General features: G+C 41.5%; 1 protein-coding gene across 1 annotated transcript in view; it reads right to left on the bottom strand.

Annotated features, from left to right (window-relative positions):
• Window positions 1-26,469, bottom strand: part of PNPT1 (polyribonucleotide nucleotidyltransferase 1) — a 69,922-nt gene that overhangs the window by 30,246 nt on the left and 13,207 nt on the right. The window contains exons 4-16 of the mRNA XM_075862983.1: window positions 25,859-25,964; window positions 24,471-24,520; window positions 24,309-24,372; window positions 23,625-23,672; window positions 19,624-19,737; window positions 19,089-19,275; window positions 15,265-15,316; window positions 9,626-9,683; window positions 8,748-8,844; window positions 8,557-8,659; window positions 7,344-7,414; window positions 1,250-1,286; window positions 137-203 (exon numbers count right to left, since the gene is read on the bottom strand). Coding sequence (XP_075719098.1) covers window positions 137-203; window positions 1,250-1,286; window positions 7,344-7,414; window positions 8,557-8,659; window positions 8,748-8,844; window positions 9,626-9,683; window positions 15,265-15,316; window positions 19,089-19,275; window positions 19,624-19,737; window positions 23,625-23,672; window positions 24,309-24,372; window positions 24,471-24,520; window positions 25,859-25,964 — 1,054 coding nt within the window. The remainder of the gene's footprint in view (window positions 1-136; window positions 204-1,249; window positions 1,287-7,343; window positions 7,415-8,556; window positions 8,660-8,747; window positions 8,845-9,625; window positions 9,684-15,264; window positions 15,317-19,088; window positions 19,276-19,623; window positions 19,738-23,624; window positions 23,673-24,308; window positions 24,373-24,470; window positions 24,521-25,858; window positions 25,965-26,469) is intronic.

Raw genomic sequence — 26,469 nt, forward strand, 5'->3', positions numbered from 1 at the left:
CAAAATTCAGTGTGAACAGGGCCAAACAGCTGAGCGCTAGGGATTAGAGAAGCCGGACCGGCTTTTATTACAAAATGGATTCTCTTCGTGAGACAACCCCTTTAATGTCAATATCGTTTCATGCAGGTTTACTTACCATGACCAAGTTCTCTCCGGTTCATTCCCATGACCTTGCCGATCTCATTTGTTGCATATGGGGGAAACTGAAAAGCACAACCAGCAAGAATGTGGAGTGTACAATCTACACATATGTATAGCATAACTCAGCATTTCCCAACCAGGGTCCCCACGGACCCTGGGGTTCCTTGGAACTTTAGCAGAGGGGCTCCTCCAAAAAAACAGCATTAAAAAGGGTTTTCCCATCAGAGACAAGACATATCCACAGTATATGTCAAACGTCCAATAGATGTGGGTCCCACACCTATCTCTAGAACGGGGCCCCCTAAACCCCCGTACTACCGCTCTATTTTTGTGGCCGACATGTGATTCCCGACTATGATTTACGTAAACAGTGTAGATTGGCGATTTACTTGTTTCAGTAAGTTCCATAGAACTAAATGGTAGTTACGGAAACAGCGTAGCTCGCATGCTACAATGCTTCCGTAACTGCTATTCACGACTATAGAGGTTACGGAAACAACGTAGTTCAGGGAGCTACGCCGTTTCCGGAATTCATGGTCGGGAATCACACGCGTCAGCCACAACACAGAGCGGTAGAACGGAGTTTAGGAGGCCCCGCTCTAGATAGGTGCAGGTCTCAGACGTAGGACCCGCATATGTCTCACATTTATGACATATCCTGTGGATATGACAAATGTCTGATGGTAAAACTCCTTTAACAAGTGCTGTTACTTTCACAACAGGGTTGGAAAACTTCTCAACTTGTTCAGGGATGTTTGGAAAAGCAGTCAACATATATAAGCCAGAACCTAGCGCTAGGCAAGAATTATAGATCGTTTAACCCACCACCCTACACCAAGCTTCTTTGGAGGTAGGAATTGAAGGAGTTTCTTGAAAGTGGAAACATTTTACAAGGATTCCCCCATGGTTGGGAATCACTGGCATTGCTTGTCATTTATTCTATGAGCAAGTTACAGTATACTTTTTTGGGAATATAGACATAAAAGCCTTCTATAGGACAAAACCAAGGTGACTGACGGCTGAATATGTCAACCAATCTCTCAGGTCTAGGTCAGTTTTAGAAGTTTCATTGTGCAGCGCGTGTTGAACACAATTTAAGACGTCTTACCTCATAATGCAGCATAAAGTTCTTATCTTTTACACCACTATAAAAAAAATGGAGCAGGTTTCAGGCCAAACGGTAAATGATAAATTGCATTTCTGAGTTACCACAATAGACTTTGTACATGATCCAATACAAAACAGCAATGTGCCTTTTCTTTACAAGGAAATATGAACTAAACGCATGAAATCCAGATAGTAAGCACCCACCCACTCCATTTCCAGCAATTACAAAACTCTCAAGTTAAATGTCAAATGTGTGACTACGTGATTTGTCACTATGTACCGCTATCTAGCATGATTTCTTCATATGTAACCAGTTCCACTGCATAAAGGAAAAAACTGGTAGCTCTGAATTATATTTTCAGTTGAGAAATGTTTCTTGCCAGGTATTTAATTTTGACAAAATAGTCGCTTTAGATATTACTCTGGCCATACCTTAACCCCCTTCCCTCTTTGGCCAATTTTGACCTTCCGGACAGAGCCTCATTTTTCAAATCAGACATGTTTCACTTCATGTGGTAACTTCAGAATGCTTTTACCTATCCAAGCAATTCTGAGACGGTTTTTTCGTGACACATTGGACTTTACGTTACTGGCAAAATTAGCTCGATACATTCAGTATTTCATTGTAAAAGACACCAAAATGTAGCGAAAAATTGCAAAAATTTAAGTGGCATTCATAATGGAAGTGAAGCGGTGTATTCATAACGGATGTAATGTCGCTATAGACGCATTTGCCTGTACTTACGACTATGTCTTGCTAAAGACGACGTTGTCCCGCATCTGTGCCATTAAAATGTCAATGTGGTCAGCATTCTGTCCTAATATAAAATCATCGTTTTAATCTGTGATACTTAATGTTTGTATTCCTTATAATGAAGAATCGATTGTGTTTTGCTTTTTTTGAGTCTAACCGCATACGAATGTGGATGTGACCTATAACCCTCGACCCGGTAGTCTTTGTTATTACCGACCTGAGCTTCGGTTATAAAAAAAGCATTTACCGAGAACTCACACATCATTTGTACTTAACCTGATGAAGAGGCGAGTTTGGCCTTGAAACGCGTCGTTCTTATCTGTGCAAATAAAATCTCCCTGTTTTTGCTCTTCATGGTTTGAAAACTGGACTGATACCATTACAGAGAAAATAACCTACGGCTGCGCCCTGGAATATTCCGCTGTTCTTCCCTTGATCTCCAGTATATACAATAGGGGCTGCCACAGCTCTCGTACTGGAATTTGGGCTGCAACCCTACCCCAAACATTCTACCTAGGTGGACGACTGGGGTATGCTATATTGGATGTTATGCTCCCAGCATAACCACACCAGGTCAGCATATTTGACCACTATTTCTTACAATCACTGTTTTATACTGGTTCATGCACTATGTGCGCTTTATTTTTTTTTCTCTGTTTAGCTAATATAAAAACAGTCAGAGAGGAAAAAAAAAACTGTACTGGAGTGACGGGCAATATCTTCCAAAAAAATGGAGGAAAATGTATCCAGCTATTTGGCAAACTCGAGTTTGTTCACAAGATAGTTGAACACCTGTAGTGCTGTCATGACAAGCTTTTTTATTTTCAGTGACTGGTTGTACAACGTCTCTTTAGCTCCATCAATCCCTATATGAGGGACGAGTGTGCCAAGAGACGCGGTACACCATAACAGGCCTCTGCCCGGCAAGGTAGGAACTGCTATGTGCACAAAACAACCAAATCGGTTAAAGTATATATAAAGGGGCAGTGTCCAAAACCATCTATCGGAACAGTAAAGGATCCCTAATCCCCAAAATGTCTGTAGAAGAATTGTCGGGTGTACTACGTCCAGTAAGTACCCGAACAAAGCCAACAAAGCCCATGGTGTATTAATAAGGAACAGCTTGATTATTAGACATCCTCCAAAAAAAAAAAATCAAAAAAAAATATCATGCCCAAATCACGGTACAGAATTAGGAATGTAACAGCCATATGTGGCAGGACAGTCATAAGAAAAAGAAAATACATCCTCAATTTATTCTTGTAACCATTGCTAAAATGCACGACTTCCACAAATTCAGGGGCGGCATAGGCTGCAGGTGTTTGATTTATCTACTAATAAATGCAATGCCCACATTTATTGTTTATTTCAAGAACACTTGTGGGCGTCCATGTTCTGAATAGACAGATGTGGGCTCCTGCACAATAAACTGTATTCATTTGTGAGTGATCAAGTCCAGGATTTAATTGTCCAAGAATTGTATAAAAAAAAAATCATAAAGGGGTAAAATTTGTTTTGCAGTCTGAAATAAATACACTTTACTACTTCCCCATGAGAATCCCTCCCTTGGAAAGCCCAAAAGTTGGGGGGGGGGGGGGGGGGGGGGGGAGGAGGAAGAATCTGCAGTATCCCACATTGCGGGAGGGACGGAGTTACTAGGCCCTGCTTCTGATGCTTCAATGGTGACAGATGCATCCCCCACCATAGGGCTGTGGGGTCCAGTTTCAAAAGCAGAACTTGTGTCACTTTCTGAGCAAAGTTCTGCTTCTGACACAGTGTCTGTATCGCTGCTGAAACTGCTGGAGCACAGTGACCATATGATCAGGGACCAATTATAACGGTCCCTGATCAGCTACTATTTACAGGCAGAATATCTCAATTAATTACAGTCACAGTGCATGCGTGCGCCATTTTCTTTCCGGCGGTTGGGGGGGGGGGTGGCACGATCGCTGGCAGCGGGGGCCTAACAAGCCGTTTTTATATCGCTCACCCAACATTCATGGTGAGAGGAGATAAAAAGCGGATTATCGCTTCACACATCATTGTAATGGCGATCGCCGGTTTGGAGACCGTAATACCGGTCCCCACAAGCCCTCAGCTACCGGAGCAGGGAGCTATCCCTCCACACGGCGCCACAAATTTATTCTGATGCAGCGCAGTGAAAAGGCGTATGCGTCAGAATAAAGCCCGTTAGTGGCCGTAGTGAAAAGGCGTATTGGCGGTCACTAACGGGTTAAAAACACTTGCCTAATATTGTGTCGCCAAAACAGATCTAACCACTTAAGGTGTCCTATGGAATCTGGCACCAAGCCGTTAGCATCAGGTGAGTTGAAAGCTGAATCAATGGATCAGACTTCTTTTTCCAGCACATCCCACAGATGCTTGATCGTATGGAGATCTGGGGAATTTTGAGGCCAAGTCAACACCTCGACCTTTGTCATGTTCGTCAAATCATTCCTAAAGAATTGTGTGTGTCCAGACACATTATCCTGCTGTAAAAGACGGCACTGACATTAGGGAATATCGTTGACATGAAGGGGAGTAGTTGGTCTGCAAAAATGTTTAGGTAGGCGGTACATGCCACAATAACTTCCACATCAATGCCAGGACCCAAGGTTTCCCAGCGGAACATTGCTTAGAGCATCATAGTGCCTCCGCTGTCTTGCCTTCATCTCATAGGGCATTGTGGTGCCATCTCTTCCCCAGGTAAGTGACACACACATGCACCCAACCGTCCACATGATGTAAAAGGAAACTTGATTCAGACCAGGACAACTTCTTCCATTACTCCATAGTCCAGTACGAACACTCACATTCCCATTATAGGCGTTTTGGCGGTAAACAGGGGTCAGCATGGATGATCCAACTGGTCTGGGGCTGTGTAGCCCCAAATTGCAGTAAGCTGCGATGCTCTGAGTGTTCCGACACCTATCATAGCCAGTATTAACTTTTTCTGCATTTGGTGCTGCAGTACCTCTTCTGTGGGATCGGACCAGGCGTCCATGACCCTGTGCCAGTTCACCACTTGACCTTTCTTGGACCACTTTCGTAGGTACGGACCACTTCATACCGGAAACAACTCAAAAGGATCAGACCGTCTTCTAGCCATCACAATTTGGCCTTTCATAGTCGCTCAAATCCTTACGTTTGGCCATTTTTCTGCTTCCAACACTGCTGCCTAATATATTCTACCCCTTGACAGGTGCCATTGTAACAAGATAATCAATGTTCTTCACCATCGGTCAGTGGTTTAAATGTTATGGATGATCAGTGTGGATGTGATCAAAAGTGAACGAATGACATTTTTATGCCAACCTTAGAGAGCGTTTGCATTTTAGCCTATAATATGGTGCACAACATCCTGTTGAGTACTGTATTTCGACCACTGAGTTCCGTGATTCTAGAGAAGAAGGCTATCCTATATAGGACATGGGGAGGTATGCATGGCCGAATTGAACTGCAGACACCCCTTTTTTAAGAGAGCAGGATAAAAAGTTTTAATTCCTGGTTCTGTGTAGGGTAGGGGAACTGGAAGCGAGAACAGAAATAAAAGGAGACAGTCTAATACTGTGATCGCTCTCCCTGTCCGGCTTTCCAGTGGACACAGGGATGTGACAAATACGGAGAGGGTACTATGATCATGTAGGGCAGGGGTCTCAAACTCGGCTGGGTAAGTGGGCCACATATAGAAAAAATGGGAAGTTGACCGGCCGCATTACTTTCAAATTTGATACAATACAAAATTATTGTTAATCAATTAGTTATTTAAACTACGATAACACTATATTACTATAATAATAATACTACATTACTATAATAATACCGCTAGGTTTAAAATTTGAGATATTTCTCCACATGCTTATTTCAACAATCCAGTTTTCCAGTTTAAGTGTCGCTAAATGCAGTCCGTCAGCTCAGTTAGCAGCGTTTGGCAGACACAAATCAAGATTGGGCAGCCCCTCGGTAGATGCTGCCACAGTGCCCTCGGTAGATGCTGCCACAGTGCCCAGGTGCTTTCCCAGAGCTGGAGTCCTCGGCAGAGCGCTAGCAGGCTATTCCTAGGACTCCAGCTGTGCTCCAGACATCACTGGGACTCCTGCTCTGGGGAAGTCCCTTACATCATTGTCGATGTATGGACACCGATGTCAGGAAATTCCAGAGTCCCGGAGCAGAGCCGATACTAGCGCTCTGCCCGGGACTCCGCTCTGGGGAAGACCCTGACACACCTTTTCATATATGGACAGCGATGTCAGGGAATTCCACAGAGTCCCGGAGCAGAGCCTGTACTAGCGCTCTGCACGGGATTCCGGCTCTGGGGAAGCCCCAGACATCGCTATTCATATGTGGACAGCGATGTCAGGGAATTCCAGTGTCTCGGAGCAGAGTCTGTACTAGCTGCTCTGTGTCCCGCGGGCCGCAGATGACAGCCCCAGGGGCCACATGCGGCCCGTGTGCTTGAGACCCCTGATATAGGGGGGAGGGTCTTCTTTCTTCTTCTTAATAAGAAAATGAACTGTCTCACATCTGGCCAACCCGTGCGCCTAATCATGTTCCCTCTAAATGGTAAAGTGCTGCGTAATATGTTGGCGCTATATAAATAAAGATTATTATCAGGACATTTACCGAGACGGACTTAAATGTTTACCGGTATTTGGATCGCAGAGATTTTTGACCTATTCAGTTATGATGATTTTGCAAAGATATAAGCACAAGCGGCAAAGTATAAACTCTGCACATCTTGAGCTTTTCTTTTTTAGGAGGTGTTGTGCGACTAAGGCTCTGCTTGGGCTGGACCTATAGCCACACAGTTTTTGGGTCTATTTTTTTTATTTTTACAAACATACAAAATTGCATGAATATGTCCATGAATGTGGGTGGTATTTTTACAATGTGCCAAGAGTCTACTTTCAGAAAAAAATATGGGGAGTATAATATATATATATATTATATATAATATTTTATATTTCAGATTTTATTTGTTAAACTTCTACCAAAACACTGGAAGCGAAAGTGTTAAATCTTATGAATTCCCTGAATGAATGTTTTACAACACTCCGTAAACACCTAGTCCCTCTTTGTTCTGAATGGGGATTTCAAAAAGCCAGGTGATTTCTACAGCTTATGGTCCTGCATGAAATGCAAGAAGACTTCACAAGTCAATGGCCTTTTATAGCTAGGATTTCATTGTATGTATCTCAGATTAGAGCGGTAGGAATATCTAGAAGCAAAAATCAAGTGAAGAAATAACGACATCATAAAGTGCTTTTTGTTTGGTTACATTTTAAACGCATAAACCCGCATCTAATGGCCAGTGCAAGATTAAGGGAAAGCTAGACCATACCTTAACGCGGTTGTGATGTGATCTGCTTTCATACTGGACTCAATGGAGTCAAAAGTAACCGTAGATAAAACCTATACAAAAGAAAATAAATGCATTTTATGGTTACAAACTTGATCATTTAAACAAATCAATAGATGAAAGCATACTTTACTCCTTAAGGACCCAGACAGTTTTGGCCTTACAGAGGTTGGCTGCTTTAGGAAAATCTTGAGTAATGAAGTGTAAACATAATAGTAATAAACTTAATATGTATTTATGCGGTTTTCGTGTGTTCGTAAGACGTGCCTCCTTGTTGTGACAGCTGTATCTTCTGCCCTCCACTCTAGTCCATAAAATTGCTGAAGATGGAGGAGCAGAGCATGTGACCAGACATGTCACTCCGCCTCCTCCATTGTAACACATTGCAGACAGGAAAGTAGCGCATGCGCAGTGTGTTGCAATGGAGGATGTAGAGTGACATGTCTGGTCACATGCTCCTCTATCTGCAACCATATTATAAGAAAGGAAGCAGTGGGCGTCCGGAAGATATAGCTGATGGAGTCGCGGGGGTGTCGATGGGCTGACAGAGGGAGCCTCCTTTCTCTGCCCAACTACTTAGACGACGAGGTCGCTATTGACCGTAGCATCTAAAGTGTTAAATAACCTGGATCAGCACTAGATCCTTTGCAGCAGGATGTCAGCTGTATATTACATGCACAGTGGCTTGAATTAACCTCTGCCGGCGCCGTTAATTTATGCAAAATGGCTTTTTATTGTAGTGCACATATCACGTATTGACTTTGGCCCATAAGATCAAGGCGTGCAGTGATAAAAAAACATTTTATCTCGAGGTCTTCATTAAAGATTAGCTACTTTTTTTTTTAAACAGTATGTTTAATGTGTATATTATTCATACAAAAAAAAAAAAAAAAGGCCCCACTGGTAAAAAAAACAAACAAAAAAAAACAAAAACTCAGGTGCTGTGGGTGATGCAACGTCACCTGACCATAGCGGCAACTAGTTCTCATACAGCTACTGGAGGATGCAATCACATGACTGACTTATGGTAGACAGGGGCTCTCTAGAAAATGTTTTCATGTGTACATGAGTAAATGCATTTCAATAGAAGGGATCCATTTATGTATGAAGGAGAAACGGGATAACATTTTAAACTAATATCGAGCGATGTATCACAATCTATATTACAGGAGAGGTCTTGCATAGAATAATCTACCTGCGTTTGTCCCCGCTGAAATAAAGCAGATCCATGGAGAGGTTTGAAAAGATCAACTTCACAGCTGATATCTCTGAGAGATGTTAAGTCTCTGCCGTCACACCTTCAGCAAAAAGGATACAAATGACATGTTTAAGAAAATGCTCGCTGTCGTCTATTACCATACAGGGGGCAGAATGTAGAGACAATACCTTCTGTATTCATTTAGTATGATGTTTCTAAAAACTTCTTTTGATACGGTATTAAAGGACTCCATTATATCAAACAGATCTGTACTTGGGAATTTTTCTAAAAGAAAGCAGGTTACACATAATAAAGGGAGATGTACATTTTTCAAAAATAAAATGTGACATTTATAAAATACACAAAATCTTTTTGCCATTCAAGTATTAAGATCAATATATGTAAAAGGTGTTATTTTATATTATATATAAATATAATGGTTTGTTTTTCAATCTTTAAATTTTGCTTGCTTCCATCTAGAGGCTGAAAATCATCCTGATCATTTCCAGCGGCCCGATAACTATCAAAGTATCTTGTAACAAGCTGGAAGATCAAGAGAAGGATTTTACCCTCTGAATGTAAAGAAGTTTAAAATATTTACTGACATCATGCAGAGGTCTTGAAAACGGAGGTATTGAGACTGCATCACAAACCTCAATTTAGTAACATAAAACCCCAATAAAGACTAACTTTATTTCAAATCTCCAAATTTATACTTTATGAAGAAAATTTTAAATTGGTGCCTGTGAAGCGATCAGCAGATCGTCGCAGGACTCGCTTCTCTAGCTTGGTTATATATGCAAGATGTAGATTCAAGTTCACAGCAGAATCCAGTTGGGAGCGTCAGCTATTCCTTGCCATACAGCAGATGATCGTGCTTGCTAATCGGACATGTATAGCCAGCAGCTTCATCATCTCTTGCGACCATAAAGGTCAATGATGAATGGTTAAGGGTATAAGATTTAATCCCCAGTTTATTGAGAGAAAAGTGAAAAAGGTGTATGAATAATATACACTGTGAGTAACTTTATGAATATCATTTATCAAGTGAATAATTCAGTAATACCTTTAAGAACTTCCTCAGTTTCTAGTCTGACCTTGTTCACAGATTCATCTCTAGAGATCTTCAAAAAAAAAAAAAAAAAAAGTTTGTGTGTACACATTCATTATTATGTACCATATTATAATCTAAGTACAGGTCATATGCAAAAGGTCAGCCACACCGCTAAGTAAAGGGCTATACTTCAAGCAAGCAAAAAGGTAGAAGGATATATATATATATGGCTGTACCATTTTCAATTTGCAAAATGTGCAGGAGGAATTGAACTGAAGTACAAGCCCCTGGATACAGTTATTACAAGAGGTACTGGACAAGCCTGCACTTCCATAATATATTGGAGCCAACACAGCTAAGTATGCAATACGGGAGAGTGCAAGCTGACAATACGTGAAGTGCTTTGTGTGGTCTGCGAAGGTGTAGTTCCAGCATGCAACTCCCAGAGACACAACATACAGATATTCAAGGATGGGAGGGAAGAAAAGGACACAACTTTGACATAGAAACTTAAACGCTCGAGGGAAAGAGTCTGGATTTGATTTATATTTGTGCATTTTTTTTTTCCTGTATCATTAAAAATTGGATTTCTGTACTCACTGTAGTGACCTTTCCTGGTTTAATTCATTGGGGACACAGCACCATGGGTATAGGCCCTTACCACTAGGAGGCTGACACTGGGTAGGAATAGAGTGATGGCTCTGCTCAGGAAGGCTATCCCCCTTCCCACAGACACCGGGCTAATCAGTTTGTGCAGAAGCAGTAAGAGAGAACTACACATCCGTGGTCCTGGGAAGTCCCAGGCACAGGAAAATGGAAGAGCGGGATCGGTATTCCCCGATTAATTCAGCAGGAAAGGAATCATACGATGAGTAGAAAAATCACATTTTCTCGTTAAAGTCATTGGGGGACAACAGCACCATACAAGTACGAAGGTCACAAAGCAGTCCCAGAGGGTGGGCAACACAAGGAATCTGCCATGTGACTCACCGAATGTACAGCAGCCTGGAGTACCTTGCGACCCAGGCGAAGTACAATTTCGTCAGAACTTTGTGAAGATATGCACCGAAGATGCGGTAGCTGCCTTGCAAACCTAAGACTGAAGGTTGGTGCCATACCACCTGGGAATCGCTGACAGCCCTCTTGGAATGGGCAGTTATCCCGAAAGATGTGAACCTTGCCCTTAAACCAATGGGATTCCAGAATCACAGACTTAATCGATCTAGCAATGGTAGCCTTGGAAGTCACCAAGCCCTCGTGTGGTCCTTCATGAATCTCAAAAAAAGTCAGAGTCTGAACAACTCAGGGGAGCAAGTAAGATGCGTACTGGAGACAAGGAACAAGGGTAGGATCCAGCGCTGGGTAGCGTTAAAATGGAAGACTGTTTTCCAAGTTTAATGATGTGGATTTAAAAGGAAGTCCAGTAGTATTAGGTCCTTGGTGTGTACGAAGTGGAGGGATGGTGTCCTCTTAGGCCTACGCGTTTCGGACGACAACTGCGTCCTTAGACTTGGCTGTAGTAGGTTTTAAAAAGAGCGCGCTGTCCTATATATGCTTTGTTAGTTGGGACAGCTGATTTGTTAATGGCGATTGCGTGTCATTGTTGTATTATTTTTGGAACGCAAACACCGGAAATGGATGTCAGGTAACCGTGACTTGGTATTTTTATGGATGTTTATGTGTATCTATATGTGCAGAATTTTATTCGAAAATCTGCTTTATATTTCCTTAATAAATTTCTAAGTCTTGTGGTTTTTTGGGGAGATCGTGTCAAATTGCGTATTTATATATTTGTTGAATTTTAGTTGGTTGGGTTGCGTTCCAGGACTCGTTTTGGAGCACTAAGGGAGAGACAACCACCGGCCCAGTCACACCTCCTTGTCAACTTCGTCAGACAAAGGAAGATCGTGAATGTCTTTATTGGCTGTCGGTCAGTATTCATATCAGGATGAATTTTGTAATAATGTGTAATGAAAATGGGATGTTTGCATATTATCACTGATTTGGATAGATTGAAAGAGTTATATTATTATTTATAAAGATAATTTGTTTAACAGAACTGATTAAGTCTCTCAGACTTTGAGTTTTTTTATATACAGTTATTGTCCCATGTATATCAATGTTTGTTCTATAGTTATTATTTGTTTGTTGTGTTTATTATTTTTTGTTTGTTGCGTGTTTTTTATTTATTAAAGCATATATATGATGAATAATAATTTGATGATACTTAGAAACAGGGCGCTAATTGCGTTGACGAGGATGGGATGTGAAGGGGTGTAAGATGCGTACTGCTCTCACCAAATCAAGACAGTGAAGGATGCGCACCCTTGGGTAGGATGGGGAGGGACAGCAGGAAGGGAGGACAATATTCTCATTAACCTGAAAAAGAGACGTGAACATGTCTGTTTCTTTGCCCAGTGGAGTATCCAAGGACTCTCACACTGCCGCTTGGCTCCTGGTGCAGCCTTGATGGTTCAGATAGGTGACCGCCGTGGAGTTGTTGGCCTGGACACTGACCGGACAAACCTGGAGAAGTGTTCTGAACTGTATAAGGGCCGAATATTGCCCCCGAACCAGAGGCTAGGATCAGTCAAGATGACCAGCCAATAGAGGGGCAGGAAAAACGGCCGGGGAGGAATCCCACCAGAACCACTCCTGAAGAACCCAGGGGGGGGGGGGGGGGGGAGTAGGCTCTACTTGTCCAGGGAATCCTCAGACTTTCTCCTCCGGGTGAATTCTAGCTGTCCTGGTGTAGAAAATCTTTCCCAGGAACTCCATGCGCTGGGCTGGCACGAGAGCCGACTTCCCACTTACGCAAGCGCCTTTGCGATAGGTATGTGAAGGTCGATGGCTGAAAAGGTACATTGGAGGCAGGAGGGAAGTCCTGCAGCCAGTGGCTTCAGAGAAAATTTCATCCAGACGCTTACCAAAAGTCTGTCCCAAAAAAAGGGAAAGACGGTGAGGGCCTTCTTAGTAGCAGGGTCAGCTGCCCAGAATTTAAGCCAAACTAAGTGGCGTATAGCCAACGAATTAGCGGTCACTGACAACGAAACAGGCCGACTCAAGAACCTGGAAGCATGGATAAGTTGAGAGGCCAGATCGGTCAGGTCCTCCTGCAAAATTCCCTCTGAAACACCTTGGTGAAGCTGTTTAGGCCAGATGGAGCAGGCTTTGCTAATCCAGGAAAAGGTAAAAGAGGTGCAGGGTAGACCTTGCTGCCAAAAAGGCAGATTTAGGCCCCATGCACACGACCGTAAAAAACATTGCGGGCTGTGATTGCGGGCACGGTCGTGTGCATGGGGCCTTAGCCAAAGAATCCAATCTCGTCAAGAGAATCACTAAGACGCCGCATCAGAAAGCAGTAGGGTGGTGCTTTAGTTCAGTCGCGATACAGGCGGATCAACCCAAGAGGAGCACATTTGGAAACCAAATCCTCCTGAAATAGGAAGGGCATATCTGTCCTCTTGGAAGCAGCCAAGCGCCTGTTAGGGTGCTTATATATTCCTTAGAGAGGAGTTCCTCAAACTCACTGTAGTTTGGGAAACCCGAGGATAGTGCTGGTGGAAGGACCCCTCTCCCTAAAACAGGGAGTCGTCCTGAACATGTAAGATGTCCCTGACATCACATATCAAACCCTGCATAGCAGCTGCAAGTTTAGCTACAAATGAGGAGATACCCCAGAGGATTCCGACTGATCCAGCAGAGATGCCATTTCTCCAGTGATTGCCCTAACAGAAGACACTTGCAAAGAACTTGAAGAAAAGCAGGAACTATCACTGGCGCTTCTGGGTCTCTTATGTGGCCTACCACATGAAAGAGCCTGCGCTGCTCCCTAAAGAAGAATCTAGGAGTATTGATCTGGGTCGCTATTTGGGATAGCATGCATTTCAGAGACTTAGACATGTTCTGGGAGGGCCTGGATAGTTCCCCTATGGCCTGGGAGAAGAACAATGCCTTATCAAGGGGACACATCCTGTGAGGATGTGCAGTCCTGGGTGGTCCTGGTTTGCAGGCACTGGGAGCATAACGAGGTAGGCAGAGACATTTCTAATTAAAGCGGCCCCAATTAGTCAGTCAGTCACCGCAATGGGGGCCGGTTGGAGTACTCCTGGGAGGAAAATATGTTGGGAGAGAGGGGTGAGGCAAGTATCAGTGAAAGGGAACCCCAAATGTGGGGGAAAAAAAATCCTCTAGGAAAAAAAATTGCCCAGTGTCCTGCCAGGCAGGACGGAAGGTAGGGGATACCTAGGAAGCAGGCCTTCCACCACCAGTGGCTGGCCAAAAAGCAGCTTCTGGAACCGGCGAAAAAAAACCAAAACGCCCGGGAGCCAGCAGAACATAAAAGCATCAATGGAGGATCTTCGACATAGGCAGGTGTGTGCAGAGTTACCTCTTCGGTAAACGGCATGCCACCTACGGAAGCACAAGAAGGGGTTAGGTGACCGATGGTGGATGAAGAGCAGTGCAGAAGTCTGACTGGTTTCCTGGCACCCTCAGGGTGAGGACTAGGCTGGAAGTCAAGGCTGAGAAAGCACCCTGAAGCTAAAGAAAAAAAAAAAAAAGGGAAATATAAAACTGAAAACGAAAAGAGCATCAGACCTGAGTAGCAAGTTGTGGTGTGGTGCAGTGTCCCCAATGAGAAACTACAACAACAAAACTCCCTCTATTTTAAAGTTTACCTCTTACTACGGAAAACCATTAATGGGAGCTTTTCATCAAAACAAATTGACAGCATAGCCTCAGGATACTGAAAAGAAGGCGCTGTGGCCCCTTCAATGTTTATCTTCCCTGTCGGTATGCCTGGTACTGCAGCTCAGTCCGATTGGGTGAAAACTGCAAATTGATTAGTTGCTAAGGGTAACAGAACAGTTTTTCTTTTAGACTTATTCAGTTGAGGACCATGCTAACGAGCATATAGAGGACTGTCAAAGTAGCTAGCTTATTTAAATTACGGTATGGACATCTCCCTTGGATATCAGAAATTCACAACATATATTTACCCTTCCAGATGAATGAAGAAATGATTAAGATTTGGTGACGGATACTGGGCAGTGTGTTGTTTTCTTCTCTTTATGCATGCTGGCCTGTACAGCTAATTCTATAGACAAGCCAAGTTCATACAGATCAACGTATGAAGCTCTCCTACAAAATCAGCTAAACACACGCTGCCCGTATAACACAAGATCTCAGCTCAAAGACTACATGTTTTAGTTACAATATATTACCAAGTGCCATAAAAGAGTTTTCCCCACAACATATATATCATATTTATTAGCTATTGATCTCGAGAACAGGGGTGCCCGATCAATTGTACCGGATGTAGAGGTGGCCGTTCATGCTCAGTTACTCCTCACGTAAGTCAATGAGAGTAAAATAAAAAACGACCAAGTAAGTGCTCCTGACTATATCGGCGTGCCCCAAAGACACTAATGCAGAGTAAACATGCAGGTTAGGAATGGAGCGTACAGCCACATTTATGGCATATCTAAGAGGAGCAATAAAGGAGTGCGATAGGAAAACCTATTTAATATTCTGTGTAATGAACAAGAGTGAAACTCAAAGGACTAAGGATCTGGAGATTAGGTTTGCGTCCCTGACTGAAAAAGCGAATGACATTAAACCTGAAAAAAAATTACGTTTTTAACACTTACTTTGTCATGGGTGAAATCTGAAAAAATTGCATATAGCCTCTCCGATGCAAGCCTGAGAAAAAATAAATAAATACTAAAACACTGGAGAGTAACCTTAAAACGGAAATAGTTTAAAGAGGCTCTGTCACCACATTATAAGTGGCCTATCTTGTACATTATGTGATCGGCGCTGTAATGTAGATTACAGCAGTTTTGACGGAGTTATGACCTATATTAGCTTTATGCTAATGAGTTTCTTAATGTACAACTGGGCTTGTTTTACTTTTTGGCCAAGTGGGCGTTGTGGGGAGCAGTGTATGACGCTGACCAATCAGTGACCAATCAGCGTCATACACTTTTCCCCATTCATTTACACAGCACATAGCGATATAGCTATATCGCTATGTGCAGCCACATACACACACACACTAACATTACTGTGCAGTGTCCTGACAATAAATATACATTACCTCCAGCCAGGACGTGATGTCTATTCAGAATCCTGACACTTCACTAACGTTTCGGTGAAATTTACAGCAAGGCAAGCGTAATCTTGCGAGATTACTTAGTAAACTGTCATTTAAAACGAGATTACGCTTGCCTTACAGTAAATCTCACAGAAACTTTAGCGAAGTGTCAGGATTCTGAATAGACATCACGTCCTGGCTGGAGGTAATGTATATTCATTATCAGGACACTGCAGTAACGTTAGTGTATGTGGCTGCACATAGTGATATAGCTATATCGCTATGTGCTGTGTAAATGAATGGAGAGAAGTGTATGACGCTGATTGGTCACTGATTGGTCAGCGTCATACACTTCTCTCCCCAACGCCGAGTTGGCCAAAAAGTAAAACAAGCACAGTTGTCCATTAAGAAACTCATTAGCATAAAGCTAAAATAGGTCATAACTTCGTCAAAAATGTTTTTTCTAAATAAAAAAACACTGCTGTAATATACATTACAGCGCCGATCACATTATGTACAAGATAGGCCACTTATAATGTGGTGACAGAGCCTCTAACTTTTTACTGAGAATATTTTTTTTTATTCTTTATACATACCAAAAAATTCCCAAATATATTATATAACACAGGATTAAAAATGATGCTGCCATTTTGCATATAGAAGTATGCTGCATAAAATAAATGCTAGAAGCCATCAATATATTCTTATTACAAATTAAATCACTATCGCCCATTATGGAACGCAAACAACGCAGCCTCACATGTAATGTCACATAGAAAAGAAACATATGGAACGTGGCAAAATAGGAGCAGCACACTATCAATTGTTCTAGATGCAGCAGTTAGTCCAAAACGGGCTAATTCTCACCAATCCAATAAATATATCAAAGATTGCATGAACGCCAGAATTCCTGCAAAATTTAAAGACTATGGACACGTTTGGCCCTGTTCACACAGAATTTATTGCAGGCAGAAAAATCTGCCTCAATATTCCGTCTGGAATTTTGAGCAGATTTTGGACCTGCCAGCACGCCGCTTGCCGCGGTTTTTTTTTCGTCCGCGGCCATTGAGCGCCACAAACAAAAAAAACAAAACGCTACGATTGTTGTCAATGGGTGGTCAGAGACTGAAACGCCCGAAGAAAGGGCATGTTGTTTCTTATTCCCGCAAGTGTTTTTTCCACTCGCAGGGGAAAAAAATGCCTCCGCCTCCCATTGAAATCAATCGGTGGCGGTTTCTGCGGCAAAAAAACTGAACAGGGCCTTTAGGTGTTTATTTTTTTAATGAAATTAATTTATTGTGTTAACTTTTGTAATTTACTTTTATTTTTTATTTTTTTAAATGAAACCGTATCACAGTACATAGACGCACACGGATCCACTTGGACTTGATCAGAACTTGGAAAAAAAAAAAAAGAAGATCGCTCAGGAGAAGGCAGGAGCCGCTGTAGAAGGAGCCGACAGAGCAGCGCTCTGTTGGATTCGGCTAAGACCGGGATTCGGCAGCATAGAAGTTGCAGAAGTAAAACGGTGCATTTTTTTTAAATTAAAGTAAATTACAAAAAGTTTCTTTTTTTAAAAAAAAACAAAGACCCCAAAAATATAGCTTTTAATTCTATGTTAATGCATAAATTCTTGCACCTAGTAAAGTTTTGGCTTCCAAGAAGCCTCTCAGGCTTAAGTTTTGCAGGAATGCTGATTTTCATGCACTTTTGTTTTGATATGTAGAATGACATGTCACTCATGTGCAAAATTTGTAATCAGCACTTTTTTTAAATCAGCACATTTCTATGGCTCAAGAGGAAAAAAATTTAAACATTTAAGTAGAAATGCTTTCTAGAGCGAGAATAGGAAACACATTTAAATTTTTTAAATAAAAAAAAAACGAAAAAAAAACCAAACATTATCTAATGGAGATTCTAAATCCAAAAAAAGACTGGATACAAAATGCTTCTAAGGTATCATGGAGATATTAACCCATTTATCTCCCTTTTGTTGTTTTTTTAAGTTGTAAATTTGTTTAACAGAGATCTAATGGAACAGTTAAAATGAAACACACTGTCCGATAAAAAAAACAAAAAAAACATGATCGTATATATTGCAGCTTCCTAGGAAGCAACATTTTTTGTAAAGAATACAACAGTTAGGTTTAAAGACATAGCATGATTAAAATCTATCATTCAAGAATGGAAAAAACGGGCGTCTCCATCCACCTTTTCTGTGTGACACTGCTTTTTTCTTTTTTTAATTAAAGAGTGTATGGTGTTTGGTGCAACTTTGTAATGTACTTTTATTAAAAATTATTTTTACTTTTTCAGATACATCATCTTTGTATCCTGGATACACAGCAGCTGTATCTAGCGCTGAAACCTGGGTGCGTCAGGTTAGCGGCACTGACGGGTTCAGTGACCGTAGGTCCTGCATGTCTCTGAAACGCAGGTTCCATCTGTTATCGATCACATCTAAGTTGTGAACTTAGATGTGATCAGTAACAGCGCGTTCCTGCGTGTCAGAGACATGCAGGACATACGGTCACTGAACCAGTCAGTGCCGCTAACCTGACGCACCCAGATACAGCTGCTGTGTATCCAGGATACAAAGATGATGTATCTGAAAAAGTAAAAATATTTAAATAAAAGTACATTACAAAGTTGCACCAAACAAACTGATGCACTATTTTTTATTTATTTTTTTAAAAAGGAGTACATAGCCTTTATCATTTATTCTGATACCAATCGCATAAGGACTAGATCTCTTAAGAACAGCTGGGGCCAAATCATTATGCTATTTGGCTACAGTGACTCAAATTTATGGGTCGTACTTTTTACTAGGCCTATCGTCCAATTTAACTTTGTTTATAAACTGCTGTACCACAGAAAGTTTCATAGTAATCTATCCGAGTGGGGAATGGAATTAAAATGGTTTCTTCAGGACGCTCAGGACCCCACCCCCCACCTATGAGGCAGCAGCGCCACTTTTATTAAAGGGAATCTGTCATCAGGTTTATGCTCCCCTATCCGAGGGCAGCAAAAAAGTAGCGACGGGCACCCTGATTACAGTGGTGTATCACCGCATTCATCATGGTGTCTGTCACTATTTTATGCTGCCCTCAGATAGAACAGAATAAATATGGTGACGGATACACCTCGAAGGGGCTGTCTGTCATAAGACGACCTCTAATGAAAGTGAACGGATGGTGCAGAGGACCATAGTAAAAGTAGATTTGGTCATAAACATTTTAAATAGTTTATGCATCCGATCTCTTGTATGATTAGGGAATTGCTGTAAGTTTGTGTAATTGGAAAAAAATAATTACCACCTATGGATATTCCCAACAAAACGTCATTACTAGGCAAAGGGGTAAAAATGGGTTTACTCACAATTTTGCAGCTTCCACAATCTCATCAGGAGGTGTAAACATTTTCTGTACAGTACGTTTTGGCTTTCCGTGCTCTTTTGCTAGTTGTTGTATGCAGTTGATTATTTGACTTGTTTGTTTCACTCCCAGTTTAACAGCATGACAAAATTCTTGTTGTAATACATTTTCTGCTGCAGCCTCAAGCATGACTACAAAAAAAAAAAACAACCAAAAAAAAAAATGGAGCAGGTCTTTGAACAATGAAGAAAAAAAACCAAAAACAAACAAAACAAAAAACGAGCAGCAACACTGAGCAAATATGGTGGTACTACCACAGGGTTCACACAGTGCAGCTTCAGTGGATCCCAGAGAAGGGCGAAATATATAGGAAGCTTTATCCTTCCCCTTTTGGATCTAATCCTGCAACGTGTGAGATGTGTAGTCAGTCTTAATATGCCTATAGTAACTACATACAGTACATCATCGGCTATACATACAGTACATCATGGCTAGGAATGCAATGCAGGAAAAAAATAACATGTAAACCGTTTACTTACCTACTTGGTTTTGGGCAGAACCAGTGACTACCAAATTTAATAAACTCGTTGACATTTCCTTTCTGTTAGGGTTAACAATAAACTCTCCATTGGTTAGACCAATTCTAACAGCACCTATAAGGGGGGGGAAAAAAAAAGAAATATATTTGCTTAGGAAAAAAACAAATAAAAGTTAACTATAGCAAGAAAACAGTATCAATCGCACCAATTAGATTTTGCAAGCTGGGCACAGGGCGGTTTTTCATACTGATGACCTATCCACAGGATAGGTCATCAGTATATGATCGGTGGGGGTCCGACACCGGGACCCCTCACCGATCAGCTGTTCCAGCTGCCTTCAGCACCGAAAGTCATGCAGTTTTCGGTGCCGGAAGCAGCTGGCTCCGTACACTGTAGCACGGCCGCTATACTGTGACTAGAGCCATCTGCTTCCGACACCAACCCCTTCCTGACAGAGCCTAATTTTTCAAATCTGACATGTTTAAATTTATGTGGTAATAACTTCGGAATGCTTTTACCTATCCAAGCGATTCTGAGATTGTTTTCTCGTGACACATTGGACTTTATGTTACTGGCAAAATTTGCTCGATACATTCAGTATTTAATTGTGAAAAATTGCAAAAATTAGCATTTTTCTAAATTTAAATGTATCTGCCTGTAAGACAGGCAGTTATAAGACAAAATTGTTGCTAATTAACACCCCCCATATGTCTACTTTAGATTGGCGTCGTTTTTTGAACATCCTTTTATTTTTCTAGGACGTTACAAGGCTTAGAACTTTAGCAGCAATTTCTCACATTTTCAAGAAAATTTCAAAAGGCAATTTTTTCAGGGACCAGTTCAGTTGTTTAGTGGCTTTTAGGGTCTTCTATATTAGAAACCCCCAATAAGTCACCCCATTTTAAAAACTTCACCCCTCGAAGTATTCAAAACAGCTTTTAGAAAGTTTAACCCTTTAGATGTTTCACAGGAATTAAAGAAAAGTAGAGGTGAAATTTACAAATGTCAATTTTTTTTGTAACAGAACATTTTACCACAAAAATGTAACTCAATATTTATTGCCCATGTTCTGCAGATTTAGGAAATATCCCACATGTGGGCCTTGTGTGGTAATAGACTGAAGCAACGGCCTCAGAAGCAAAGGGGCACCTAGAGGATTTTGGGGCCTTCTTTTTAGGTTTGAAGGGTTCTTGCGGTGCCAAAACAGTGGAAATCCTCCAAAAGTGACCCCATTTGGGAAACTACACACCTCAATGAAATTATCTAGGGGTATAGTGAGCATTTTGACCGCACAGGTTTTTTGCCGAAATTATTGGAATTAGGCCGAAAAAATTAAAATCTACATTTTTTCAAAGAAAATGTAGGTTTAGCTAATTTTTTTTTCATTTCCACAAGGAGTGATGGAGAAAAAGCACCACATTTGTAAAGCTATTTCTCCCGAGTAAAACAATATCCCACATGTTGTCATAAACGGCTGAATGGATACACGGCAGGGCTCAGAAGGGAAAGAGCGCTATTTGGTGCTGAAATTTAGCAGGAATGGTTTACGGAGGTCATGTCACATTTGCAAAGCTCCTGAGGGGACAAAACAATGAAAACGCGCAGAAAGTGACTACATTTAGGAAACTACACACCTTGAGGAATTCACCTAGAGGTGTAGTGAGCATTTTGACCCCACAGGTGTTTCATAGAATTTATTAGAATTGGGCAGTGAAGATAAAAACAATCACTTTTCTTCAATAAGACGTAGATTTAGCGCAACATTTTTAATTTTCTCAACAAATAAAGGAAATAAAGAACCCCAACATTTGTAAAGCAATTTCTCCCGAGTACGGCAATACTCCATATGTGGTAATGAACTGCTTTTTGGGCACACAGTGGGGCTCAGAAGGGAAGGAGTGCCCCAGAAGTGACCATATTTTGGAAACTACATTCACCTAGGGGTGTAGTGGGCATGTTAACCCCGCAGGTGTTTTGCAGAAATTGGTGTGCACTCGATGTTTCAGAGTGAAAATTGGATTTTTTTTCCCATAGATATGCCAATGTGTGGTGCCCAGCTTGTGCCACCATAACAAGACTGCTCTAATTTTTATGCTGTGTTTCCCGGTTTTAGAAACACCCTACATGTGGCCCTAATCTTTTGCCTGGGAATTTGACAGGGCTCAGGAGTGAAAGAGTACCATGTATAATTGTGGATGTTTGGGAGGAGCACATTCCTCTTTTACCCCTTCATTATAAATTCCATTATGTCCCCCATAGCTCCAACATGAGATCGAAAGCTTTAGAAGAAGGGGCTATATATCGCTCTACTAGTGGCAATTTTTTTTATATTGAGACATTGGCTGCAACCGCAAATTCCGACATTGGCAGAAATAAAGGGCACAATCAAGAATATAATGGTTCTGGATAAAATTGATGCAGAAAAGTGTAAAGATAAAGATACGGAACGGTTTTTCAGGAAATGAAGACCGTTTGTAGGACATGTTCTGGAAGATTCTGAGATTCAGACATTAATGAGCACATTTAAATACACAGCCTGGTATAACAAAGAAGATTTAAGTGGGACGCTGGGCAGGTTACAGATTTCTGACTTGGGGTCTCGGATGACGGGCGATGAGTGAAGTATAGGGTGGGGGGGATGTTTATTGCACAAACAAAACAAAAATAACAAGAGTACCATGTAAAATTCAGGCCTAATTTGGTGATTTACAAAGTATTGGTTCACAATTGCAGAGGCTCTGATGTGAAATAATAAAAGAAACCCCTGAGAAGTGACCCCATTTTGGAAACTGCACCCCTCAAGACATTTATTAAGAGGTGTGGTGATCATCTTCACCCACAGGTCTTTTCCATAAATGATTGCGCTGCGGATGGTGCAAAGTAAAAATTTCAATGAAAATTGAAAGTCCCACTAGGGGACTTGAGGTCCAACAGTCAGATTTTTTTTTTTTTTTTTATGCAATATAAACCAGAGAATTTTACTCAAGGAAGTGTTGGATTTAGTTTTACTTTTTCCAGTAGTTTTAGTCGTAGTTTTTGTCCTGATCACTGAATACGCCCTTTAACCCCTTAACGACCGCCCACCGTCTTTTGACGGCAGCTGGTGCATGTCCCTAGTCTACAGCGACATATTTTGGGGTCGCTGTAGATGAGGCTGATGAGCGCTCATCCTCTAAGCAGGAGCTGTAACTAACCGCTCCTAATCTTAGAGCAGCCTGCTGAAAACAGCTGGGGTCGGAAAACATTTGGATCCCAGCTGTTTAACCCTTTGATCGCAGCAGTCCGTGACCGCAGCAAGATCAAAGGCAACTCCCCGCTTTGATCTAGTCATCGGAAACCCGGTGATGTGATCAAACACCAGGGAATCCTTCTGCAGTCAGCCCATGGGACCTAGAAAGGACCCCAGGGTTGTCTGTTCAGTTTGCCTGCTGTTCAGGCACACTATGTGCTGCCCTAACACCAGCCTGTGTCATAGTGACACAGTATGATGTATTAGCATACAGGAGCATGCCAATACATTCCAAGTAAAAAAATAAAAGGTTATAAATAAAGCTATCCCTTAATGGGATTTAAAAAAAAAAAAAAAAAGGCCCGACATTTTTTACAAATTATTTTGTATAAATAATATATTGCCCCTACGCTAAATAAAACAAAAAACCTACACATATTAGGTATCTGAACGACGTAATAACCTGAAAAATTAATCCAACTGGTTATTTAGAGTGAAACATGAAGGGCATAAAAAAATAAGAAAAACTATGTAGAGAATCGCTTTTTCTTATATTCTCGCCATAAAAATGATTTCTTTCTACCTCCAAAATATGAAGAAAAAATAAATAAAATTTCTCCCGCATAAAACAAGGTCTCTCATGGCCACGTCAATTAAAAAATTAAAAAAAATTATGGCTGCTGAAATGGAGAGGTAAAAACTGAAAAACATAGCTGGTCATTAAGGGGTTATACAAGCCGCTCAATTACCTTCCATAACAATCTTAACTTACCTACAGGACCATTCCAAGGTATATCTGATAAAGCCAGTGCAGCTGAGGCTGTAAAGATACACAGACAAAGATATAAAAAGTCATATATACAAAATGCAGCATGCGGTTATCATAAACAGAAACGCCAGATCATCCAATGATCGTTCAATTTAGATTAGACTTTTTAGACAGTTTGCAATCCAGACATAACTGAAGTACATCTTTAATTGTGCTTAGTCAAGCAAAACGGTCATAGTTGTGCGAGGCTGGAATCAAACAAGCAAACGCAGGAGTGGACCCAAAAGAGAGAAGTAGAAGGGCTTGTCCACACAACGGAATTGCTGCAGAAAATGGTGCGGATTTTGCTACGTTTTTCACAATGCTGGGAGGTGGCGACAAACGCAGCAATTCAGTCCACTTTCCGCAGCAGAAATTGACATGTTGCGGTACGAAAAATACGAACCGCAGGTCATTTTCTGCTCTGAATTTTTACGCAGCGTGTGGATGAGATTTGTTAAAGGTCACCCAATTTGCTGCTACTGTATTCTGCTGCGTATTCTCCGTCCGCAATTCCAGACAGAAAATACGCAGGAATCCCGCGATGTGTGGACAAGCCCGAAGTCTTATTTATGCTTTTGTTTCTTTTTGTATCCACTCTTGGGCTTCGCTAAAGAAAAAAAGAAATAGCTGATGTAGAATGACTACCTCCATTTATTGCCAAGACATCAGGCTCATTGATGCCGTCCACTGCTAATAGGTTACACAGGATCTAAAGTTAAGAAAATAAACATTGCAATAACATTAGTTCTCATGTATAACGATGACTAGAACATGCTGGACAGAAACTTAAATACGCATAACACTCACCTGTGTATCATAAAAATAACCAGCGGGAAATAGAGGTCGAATTGAACGATCTAGGAACACAAAATATTTCAGAAAACTGTGCCAGTGTTGAACCACAGGGTTACATTGCAATAAAGTTAAGGTAAACCTGCATCCTTTCATGCAACTAGTCAACAAATACAGGCAGTAGGTGTAATACCCCCACCACTAGGTTAGTTACATATTTTACTGTAAGGCTATGTTCACAGGCAGCGGATTAACAACTTCAGTACAGAAGAAAGCATGTGAATCCGTGTTAGGGTATGTTCACACGTAGTCAACAAAAACGTCTGAAAATCCAGAGCTGTTTTCAAGGGAAAACAGACCCTGCTTTTCAGACGTTTTTTTACCAACTCGCATTTTTCGCTGCGTTTTCACGCCGTTTTCGCGGCGTTTTTTACGTCCGTTTTTGGAGCTGTTTTCATTGGAGTCTATGAGAAAACAGCTCCAAAAACGTCCAAAGTAGTGTCCTGCACTTCTTTTGCCGAGGCTGTATTTTTACGCGTCGTCGTTTGACAGCTGTCAAACGACGACGCGTAAATAACAGGTCGTCTGCACAGTTCGTCGGCAAACCCATTCACATGAATGGGCAGATGTTTGCCGACGTATTGGAGCCGTATTTTCAGACGTAAAACGAGGCAAAATACGCCTCGTATACGTCTGAAATTTGGCCGTGTGAACATACCCTTAACAAGACCTTATACAGATGCTACAGTAAAAGTCGCAGCAGATTTAACGGTATGCTGACTATTTTTAAACCATGGCATGCCCGGTCACAGATTTTTCCTAGATGTGCAGAAGATGACACTCATTGCATAACAATCCATGGCAAAATCCACACGCAAGGCTTTGTTCACATCTTTGTCTGAGCTTTCCGTCGGAACGGAGCCCTGACAGACCCAAACGGAAACCACAGGTTTCGGTTTCCATCACCATTGATTTCAACGGTGATGGAACCGGTGTGAATGGTTTCAGTTTGTCGCCGTTGTGCAAGGGTTATTACGGAATCAATAACGTATTGATTCCGTCAAAACGACAGAACCCTTGCTCAATGAAGAGAAACGGAAACCATTGGCACCGGATCCGTCACAGTTGAAATTAATGGTGATGCAAACGGAAAACTATGGTTTCCGTCTGTCAGGGCTCCGTTCCGACGGAACGAAGTCTAACATAGGGACGTCAAAGGCGGGTCCCCCGCCCTAGGTCCCATACTCTATTGGCCAGAACGGAGTGTAGATGCCGCTCTGGCCAATTTCTAGCTGGTAGCAGCTTGCTCTGGTCAAATCAGTGATTGTCCTCGGTGAGACAACGCCTTTAACCAAAATTGGAAAGAACGGAGCTCATAAGACTTGATAGAATTTTTAAAGTACCTATAACTCGGCTTGTAAGAATTTCATACGGAGTGGAGCCAAGTTCCCTTCTTAGATGATTTGTAGGTATCCTTCCTGCAGCAGCGGCTTTCTGCCTATAGTCAACCTGTAAAGACAGGTTAAAAATATTATTTTGCAAACCCTGTTAAACTATTAACCCCTTCCCTCTTTGGCCACTTTTGACCTTCCTGACAGAGCCTCATTTTTCAAATCTGACATGTTTCAATTTATGTGGTAATAACTCCGGAATGCTTTTACCTATCCAAGCGATTCTGAGATTGTTTTCTCGTGACACATTGGACTTTATGTTACTGGCAAAATTTGCCCGATACATTCAGTATTTATTGTGAAAAACACCAAAATTTAGCGAAAAATTGCAAAAATTAACATTTTTCTCAATTTAAATGCCTCTGCTTGTAAGACAGGCAGTTATACCACACAAAAATGTTGCTAACTAACATCCCCCATATGTCTACTTTAGATTGGCATCGTTTTTTGATCATCATTTTATTTTTCTAGGACGTTACAAGGCTTAGAACTTTAGCAGCAATTTCTCACATTTTCAAGAAAATTTCAAAATGCTATTTTTACAGGGGCCAGTTCAGTTGTGA

Source organism: Rhinoderma darwinii, chromosome 4, assembly GCF_050947455.1.
Source record: "Rhinoderma darwinii isolate aRhiDar2 chromosome 4, aRhiDar2.hap1, whole genome shotgun sequence".
Lineage (NCBI taxonomy): Eukaryota > Metazoa > Chordata > Amphibia > Anura > Rhinodermatidae > Rhinoderma > Rhinoderma darwinii.